At 35.1% G+C, this 9935-nt stretch overlaps 1 protein-coding gene across 1 annotated transcript; it reads right to left on the bottom strand.

Moving 5' to 3' along the window:
* Positions 1-1077: 1077 nt before the first annotated feature.
* Positions 1078-2293, bottom strand: LOC127118126 (uncharacterized protein At3g28850). Its single transcript, XM_051048272.1, has one exon. The coding sequence runs from the start codon at positions 2070-2072 to the stop codon at positions 1335-1337; it is 738 nt and encodes a 245-aa protein (XP_050904229.1). The 5' UTR covers positions 2073-2293; the 3' UTR covers positions 1078-1334.
* Positions 2294-9935: the final 7642 nt, after the last annotated feature.

The following is a 9935-nucleotide window of genomic DNA, read 5'->3' as shown; positions in this document are numbered from 1 at the left end:
TTGCAAGAACTATGTGGCATTGGTTTTGTAGAACTGTCAAGATTCATGATAGGCTTACTCAGTTAGAAGAGCTTTGGAGTATTTGCTCGGGTAAGTTTTCTAAATCCACAATTGTCCTTAGGCCAACCTTACTTGGTCTTCTTAATGGGATATGGTTAGATAGAAACTTTGCTTTATATATGAACAAATTCTTTTCAACTAACAACATAATTTCAAGTATAAAAGCTCAAGCCATTATCTTAGATAACAACTCAACTTTGGCTGCTACCTCTTTCATGAAGGACTTTACATTTTTGAAAGTTTTTGACATCAAGATTCCCTATCCTAAACTCCAATTATTAAGGAAGTGATTTGGCAGGTTCCTCACATGGATTGATTATTATGTACTCCCTCTGTCCCACAATGAATGATCCAGTTGACCATTTCACATTGATTAAAAAAAAGAATAAAGGAAAGAGAGAGAATGATATTTTTACTACAGTATCCTTGTCAAGTATTGATAATGATAAAAGTGATATTAATTAGAGGATAGAATTGAAAAAAAATGTATTGGAAATTGAAATAAATTATTCATTTTACAATATTATTTTATTTCAAATGGATCACTCATTGTAAGATGGAGAGAGTAATTGTGATGGTGCTTACAACTATGATACTTACACTTAAAACGCTTGGGGTATATTCGAGAATAGCCACCACTTCTTACCATTTTTTTAAAATCTCACCCGTCCCTCCTTGATTCAGGCAGAGTTCAAAGCAATGATTATGGAAGTCACAATTACTTATGAGAACTATTTGCAAAAACTTATATTGAAATAGATTCTCTAATGCTAGTCCAAACTTTGTCCATATTATTGCAAATATGAACTTTTTTTTCTTGCAAATATGATGTTTTTTTCTTTCCCATATTTATAGAGAAACGAATAGATATGCAAAAAAAAAACTATTAATATAAATCTCACAATTATTTCCTAGCCTAATCTCCACTTTTTGTATAACTACTTTTTCTTTGCACTATATTTTTGTTCAAAATTTTTGTAATAGGCTATCGTGGTTGTATAATAAAACGAGTTGTCATTTATACCAGGAGAGTATATATATTTCTGAATATTTAATTACAGCCTCATACTCATCAATTTCACTCTTCAATTTCAGAAACTTAAAACCCCTCAAATTGAATGAAATCCTAACATTTTTGTTGAATATACAAAATATTAAAACTAAGTTAATCTATCAAAATAAAAACTACTATTTTTTTTTCAGTTATTTGATTTGATTCTGTTGGCTGAGTTGTTTGTGAGCTGCAACTGTAAGTAACTGAGAAAGTAAGTAATCTATCTGCTGTGTCGCGGCAGCACGAAGAAACATGCAGGGCACCTAATCAACCCGTTAGAATTGCAAGATGAACAGCTTCTAAAACCACTTTTCTCCGTAAACACTTTGTGACTTCCGTTACACTCATCACACATTATGAATCTGAACCCTCCACAGCAATCACAACCAATCTGATTACTCTTCGGTAACCGTTCGATTAAACGATTCAATTTACCGTTATCCAGCATCCGTTTAACCTCCTCAACACCGCCGATGTAAACTCCGCCGATGAAAACCCTAGGGAGTGTCACGTTTTTCCGACCTAGAATCTCGTGGAGTTCGTCGCGGAACCGATCGTCGATTGAAACGTCGCGCTCGTCGATTGCGGCGGGGAAGCATCGGAGAATCGATCTGACGGCGCGGCAGTCCTCGAAGGTCCGGCGGACGACGCGGAGGCTTGTGTAGTAGACAACTATACGCTGGTCCAGGCATGGAGATGATTCCGGTTTGGGAGACGGTGGGGGAGCGGTGTGAGAGGCGGCTAAGGCGCGGAGGACGGAAGTCGAGATCCGGATTCGACGGAATAGCGAAGAAGATTTCGGACTATTTGGTTCTGGTTCGGGTTTATCTTTGAGAATAGTTTGAATGTCTTTGAAAGATGAACAAGAGAAATCGACGGTGCGAGATAGAGAAAGTGAACGTGTCAGTGGCGGCGAGTCACGGCGGTGACGCGACGATTTTATCCATTGTGGCCACATTATGGATGAGAAGAGAAGAGAAGAGAAAAAAAAGAAAGGAATTTGGGTGGAAAATAAAATATTGGAGTGAAGAATTAAGAGAGGATAGAATTGAGAGAGAAAAGGTGAAGGATCTGAGAATATATAAATGGGAAAATGTTATTCAGTCTTAATCCATGATTCGGTTCCCAATGATAACTTACCTACTATACCATGTGCGTTGTTCTTTCCTTTTTTTATATGGAAAATAGTTTGCAGTATAAGAATTTTAACATTGATTTCTTTGCACGTTGAAAGAAATACCAGTGTACTTTTTAGAAACAACAGAAAATACCAGTGTGCTCAATATGTATGTGGTTTTGCTAATTTCATTTATTTCTTTATCCAAAATAATTGATTTTATATATCATTAATATTTGATTGACCAAAAAAATATTATTAATATTTGAAAATTCATATTATTAACTAATTATAAAAGAAAATATATTCATCCTTATCCTAAGAAAAAGTTTAATTTATTATATACATTAAATAATCAAATTATATAATTCATATAAAATCCAAATTCATTGATCATTCAGAATATCTAAAATTCTATTTTTTTCCTTATAAGAATGATAAGGGGATTGATTGATGAATTAAGATGTTTTAATTTTTTTCTCCATTTTTTTCTATTAATTAATTTAGTAGTTAGAATTTCAATTTTTTAAAAATGAAAAAAATGAGTGTTGTAAATTATAACACATGTTTTCATAGTTTGATGTTTCTACATAACTAATAAATGAGATATTTTAATATTAAATTTATATTTAATTGTAAAAAATATTATTAAAAAGTTAATAAAAATTTATTTTTGATATTTACACATATATTGTTTGAGAATAATATTTATAGTTTTTATTTTTATATAAAAAAATATTATAGCATATTTTAATATAAATAAAATAAATGTATGGAATAATATAAGTTGACAATTGATATTTTATTTAATAATTAAAATCTTTATATTTTATTTAATGAAAAATATTTAAAAGTAGAAAAATTAATATTTTTATTAATCTCATAAAAACAAATAATAAATTTGATTAGGATCAAAAAGATATACTTTAATAAGCATTTTTATAAAAGTCTTTGACCGAATCAACATATTAATAAATAATATATTTTTTTCTTAAGGTATAAATTACTTGTAAGTGGATATTGATATTTCATTTTACTAAGGATATATAGTATTAATATTAATATGTAATCAAAACATGATAGATCCCACCGATTCAATCTATTAGACTGATAAATGGAATCACATTCAAACTATTTGACATTGAAAACGGATTTGCAACAAAATCGGAAAAATCACAAGAGTCAGGTATAAATTGAGAAAACATGTGATTCACCAAATTCTAGCTTTTTTAAAATAATTTTTTCATTAAAAAATTAAATTAAAAATCAATTAAAAAGTTATATTAAAAAATAATATATTATGTGTCCTTTGTGACACACCTACACGAAATCATGTGGGAGTTTTCACATGTTAAAAATCCAATATCCACACATTTTGTTATTCAAAATATTGAAACGTGTTTCATGATATAAAAGGATATTTATTTTGGGATGACTTTGTTAAGATCGAATTAGTGAACTTTTTATTTAATTAATTTACTTTTTAAAAAAAAATCTTAAAATAATTCACTTCTTAATTCTCAAACTACCACATTTTAAAGAGGTGACGGCAGATGAATTGGCGTTTGCTCTTTAAGTTAAAAAGGTGACGCCAATTGAATTGGCTAGTGCACCTGATGTTCTCAATCCAATTGACGCTCATGTGTAAAAAAGAAGAGGAGACGCCAATTGGTTTGGCGCCTCTATGTATAGCGTAATTTTTTTTGAAAAATAATATACGTTTTAGATAAAAGTCGAAATCGAAACAATTGATATTAATATTAATATGTGTTTACATATAAATACCATAAAGATTAATGTCGTTGACCGGGATGACCTAACCGACCTCCGGTATCACATCTCCTAGCTGCCCGAACGCGTGGCTCTATCCCATGTTGATGCGAGTTGGTTCGTTGGTTAGACGAAAACATACCTAAACGCAAAAAATTTAGAAGTGTTGAGAGACTCGATGTCTTACATGGATAGGTGCGAGTAAAAATGATAAGGATATTATGGAAGTGATGTTTGGACCAAATTATATCAGTTTGATTGTTGTAATTAGTTAGAAATGTTATTTTTAAATGTTGTGGTTGTCGCGCAAAAAATCAATTGTTGATCAAAAGTCAACTATTGTATAAATGATCAATTTTGTAGTCTTTGTACATGTATGGACTTTGAATGTGATTGTATGAAATAATATTTGATATTTGAATGCATTGATTATTTGAAATGAATTGTATGGATATGAAAGATATTGAAATGAATAAACATGATAACATGAATCAACATGGAATAGACTAAGTGATGAACTTGATGAATACTTAATCATTGATCAATGAACATGACCATAACTTGGATGAACAATACCAAGCATGAAACAAAAACTATAACAAGGCCCAATATGTACAATGAATTAGGTCATAATCAAAGATTCATGGACCAAACAACAATGGCAATGCAAATGGCATGAATGACATTGTCCAGATGAAATAGGTTAGGCATGGACTAAGCATGAGGATATGATCATATTTAATGCTAGGGATGAATTGAATCAAGTGGAAGTTGTGATGCCACAGAAATGGGCTTGAACCAATGAACATAGACAAACAAAAGATGAATATGTATGATCAAGAAGTGAATGCTAAACAGACCAAAGAAACCTCCATAATAGACCATGAACAAGTGGACCTTGAATGGATCTTGACCAGGCAAGTGAAACATACACGGTGGACGATGCAACAACCATATGGCTACCAAACACCACAACAATCATTTCAACCTTTCCTCGACGCATCATTCACACCAATGTCTCCCTTCAATCGTCTTGATTGTCCTCCAATAACTCAAACACATCCCAACTACTCTGGCAGGGGTCACGAACTCAGCTATGGCGGTAACACTTCATTGTAGGTGGTGATGATGTTCCTGGGCCCTTAAATCCTCAAACACCTAGGGTGAATCATCAATTTAGGTTAGGGTCACGCGTTCGGGTAGCTATGGGATGTGGTACCGGAGGTCGGTTAGGTCATCCCAGTCAACGACATTAGTCTTTATGGTATTTGTATGTAAATGCATATTAATATTAATATCAATTGGTCTGATTTTGACTTTTATCTAAACCGTACTTTATTTTAACAAAAATTACGCAATACACAGAGGCGCCAGACCAATTGACGCCTCCTCTCCTTTTCTACACATGGGCGCCAATTGGATTGGCAACACCAGGTGCACTAGCCAATCTAATTGGCGCTACCTCTTTAACTTAGAGAGCAGGCGCCAATTCATCTGGCGTCACCTCTTCAAAGTGGGGTAGTTTGAGAATTAATCTGAAAAGTGGGTTATTTTGGGATTTTTTTTTGAAAAAGTAGGTTAGTTAAGTAAAAATTTCCCAATCCGTCTCGAATTCATTTCACGGATATAAAAATCAGTTCACACGAAAAGTAAGATATTCCATTTTTTTACTATACTCTTCATAAATCTTAAGTTAATTTGGACATTGAAGTATTAAACTTGCAGATTTATCCCGCGATACAACATCAAAATCAACACCGCCAGTTCAAGATATTTGGAACTGTAAACCATATCCAATTATGGTTCCTAAATGGAACATTGACACCATCGGTGGGAATCAATTTTTAATTCCCACAAAATTCCATTTACTGATCAATCTAGACCAGAAGCGGAAATAGTAGAGACAATATAAAAATGATAATCATGTCTAAGATCTCTAGTTCGTCTTCTTAAGTAACTGTTCACCAGTTATCACTGATCGATGAGTTCCATGATGTTATGTCCTCTATCACTTGTCATTTTCCATATTGCTTTCTACTTACGACATGCACTAGTGATCAGCGGAGCGAAGATCGGTCGGAGTTAGATTTTCTAGATCACGAAAAGATCAATGGAATTTTGAATTTCGATCTACCTTTGATTCTTGCGGCAATCGTCGTTGATCAAAATATGATAGGATTCCTCGTAGATGGCGGAAGTTCGTGCAACATCCTCTACATAGAGATGCTGGAATTGTTAGGTATCTAACAAGTAGATTTGAGTTTAAATAGTGGGGGAGATCTATTAGCTTTCAACTATTTGATGACTCATCCTCAAGGAACGACATGCCTGACATTGACAATTAGAGAAGGAACGTGTGAAAATAAGGTAATCCTCAACTTCCTTGTAGTCTCGTGCAAAAGTGCTTTCAGAGGTATCATGGGAAGATTCTTCTTGGCGAACTTAGATACGGTGGCATCGCATGTCCACTTGAAACTAATATATCATAAAGTGAAGGAAAGTTGGCCACTACTAGCACCGACCTAGAATAAGCCAGTTCAATCCTAACACGTATCTAGGGGACATTCTCACGTTGATACCAGGGGCAGAAGAAGATCATGGGGATGTGAAATTCTGGTGTAGTCAGAGTTCATATGTTCTACTCCAAGTCATGACATCTGATCCAACATTGTTATTAATACAGCAAGACAGTTATACAAATTAAAACCCAGTAATAATATGCACACATTCATAGATGTCACGACATCTGCTACTATATCACCATAGAATGGAAGAACACCCAGTTCTGTCCATCTGGTACAAAGACACAGTAGAGATTAAACATAGCACTTACTTCTGTTGAGCCTGCACAGTTATCAGCATGATGTCTCAATATTGATTTGAACCTCACCTGTTACAGTATTACAGTTTGCTGGCCTTGTACTTGTATTTCCTAAAATTAAGGTTAAACAGGCTAACCTAATTTCCACATATTAGGGTGCTAACAAATAGGCTATTTGTTAGGTTCATTAATTGTAGCTTAGTAGTTAGTTTCCTGGATTTTAGCTCAGCTGTTGGATTCCTGAAGAATAGCCTGAGAAAATTGCTGAAACAGAAAAACTAACCATCCTACAATTTAGCATATGCTGTCTGGAATGAATGTCACAACATTCAGTTTGACGTCCAGATCATAGACCATATGCTAGGTCTGTTATTCTCCTGAAAACAGACTGTACTGAATGTTGTACTTTAAAAGACCAACCACTCTATACTTCAGTATCAGCTTACAGTAATAAATGTCAAAACATCCAGTTTGACATTTTGACAATGAGCCTTATGCCAGGTCTGTTATCCTCCTGAAGAACAGACTGAAATAAATACTGAACTGAAGCAGAAAAACCAACCTGCCTATTATTCAGTATGTGCTGTCACTGATGAATGTCATAACATCCAGTTTGACATTCAGACAGTAGGCCTTATGCCAGGTCTGTTATTCCCTTGATAAACAGACTGAAATACATACTGAGTTATAACAGACAGGATTATAACGTGCAGAAGGTAAAAACACAAGTAATTGTTAACCCAGTTCGGTACAACATCACCTACTCTGGGGGCATACCAAGCCAGGAAGAAGATCCACTATCAGCAGTATTAATTCAGAGTTAAACTCCCCCGTTTACAACTCTTCACTTAATCCCTACCCAATGCAATCTATACCTAGGAACTCCTAGATAGAAACCACCAGTTTCCATTCCTATCACTACAATTTCAATGTAATGCTAAACAACTTGAACTTGCTTCACAGCTTCGTTCAAGACCATAACAACTCTTACCTACAGGCTTTGAGTTACAAATAATCTCATGCTTTGAGCATTGAGAAACACATGGTAACCTTCCCACAGGTTGGGAGGTTTACCTCACACACACCCCTAATTTTTACATTGTTTGAGGCACTTAAAACCTAGGTTACAATATGCTATTTATAACCTAAACACCCAACTGGATTTGGGCCTTTAGAAATCGCAGCAAACTTCTCCTTTGCTGTTACAAAGCCAGCAGAAAACTTTTGCTACAATCAAGGTCTTCAATCTTTTAGTTCCTAAAATATCTCCATATTTAGAAACTGTATATTCACCAAATATTCTGATTGAGTCTTCAAGACCTCCACAAATAACGCAACATAGGATTCTAACTAATCCCAAAATATTGAATCAGTTAACACATAACAGAATTAACTAATTCAGTTTTATACACAGGCGCGATGTCACAGACACAATGTTATGACATCCTACATGACATGTTGGTCCAGTTGTTGAACTTTTTCAACCCAACATATTAAAACAACAGAGGTGATTACATTATTTGTTTTACAAAATTAATGTCAATCCTAAGGTACTAACAATCTCCCCCTTTGGCAAATTTTAGCTAAAACAAATAAACATTACACTAGACACCACATCCTAATATGGGTCTGCACTTCCTCCTTGTCATTGTCAGCACCATCACGAACACCAACTTTGGTGTACATGAAGAAGAAGTTGTACAAGAATCAGCTGCATCACAACCCTTCCCTTCAACCCTAGAGCTTCCTGAAGAATATGTAATGCTGAGTACATAGATAATGTAACTCAGATTACAAGACACAACTGTCCTCTTAACTCAGATCACAAGACACAAGTGATATACCCAGTTAGTGACTTTTGTGCCTGAAGCCAACTTCTGCTTGCTACCACATTTTGCTTGCTTCTGGTACATTCTCAGGACAATGTTTCTCTCCCCCTTTTTAGCTAAACATTTATAAATGAACCCTTCACAAAACTAGATCCAGGCGCAGTATGCCCAAATCTTAACAAACCCCATGGTTTAGAGGGAATGGAATGTCGCTCTTGTGAGAAGAGGAGTGTTGATACATCCTTTAAATAGGCCAGACGGTGCTTAGGAATTAACGGTAGGAGTAAATGCTTAGTCAAGATCCATAAATATTTGCTGAGAATCAGTCAGAGAATCACCAACAATATCTCAGACTATCTTTGAATACCTATTATAGCTCTTGACTGTTTCTTTTCAGAAACAACAGTCCCAATGCATGTAGACTATTCCATATATGCTGTCAGACACGTTGCAAGCGATGTCTTAACATTCAACGCGGCTTTTGCCTGCATTCTTCATGTATTCTCCCTATCATCATTTCCTAAAACCACTTTCGTACCTCCAGTGGTAGCTTGACATCTGGCACCACTACAGCCAAAATCACAAACACCAGTAGATGGTTACTCCCCCTGTACCACACAACTGTAACACTCAGGCTTATTCTAATATATCATAATGAGACACACCATATCCATATTTCCTCATGACTGTAAGATTCAGAAGGAAATAACAGTATTGTCCAAGGCAATGTCATGACATCCGGTCAAACATTCTTCTGCTCACTCAGCCTTGACACACACCACATCATCCCAATAACTAACAAGGTGCCATACCTTGTTATCTGAGAACACATAGACCACAAGCTCGATGATTACTTGCAGCGCAAAGACAGAACTCCCCCTGTCATGAACAACCAACTCTCCTCTTGAAACTTGGAGATCACACATGAACATATCCAACACCCCAAAGTTGGAACTTCACATACTTCCTAATTCAAAGAGAACCCAAACCACTTGATGAATGGAAAACATAAGACGCATCTTCATGTCTTCAAGAGCACTCCCTCTGTTCAACCTTCTTGGCTGAACACATTCACACTTTGTGTCAATCTCTCTTCTAACCAGAACAGAAAGCCACTTCACAAACTGTTCTAACATAAGTTAGGACATCCTTCACAACATACCAAAGAACCCCATCTGATAATCTTCAGATATCACTAAGTCACCAGCTTGATCCAAAAGAACCCAGACACAAATTGGGACAGATACATTCTCATCTCATTACAAGAGATAATCTTCCATAGAT

The sequence above is a fragment of the Lathyrus oleraceus genome, chromosome 2, assembly GCF_024323335.1.
Source record: "Lathyrus oleraceus cultivar Zhongwan6 chromosome 2, CAAS_Psat_ZW6_1.0, whole genome shotgun sequence".
NCBI classification, from domain to species: Eukaryota; Viridiplantae; Streptophyta; class Magnoliopsida; order Fabales; family Fabaceae; genus Lathyrus; species Lathyrus oleraceus.
Note: the sequence above shows the minus strand (reverse complement) of the source record. Positions and strands in the feature narration are given on the sequence as shown.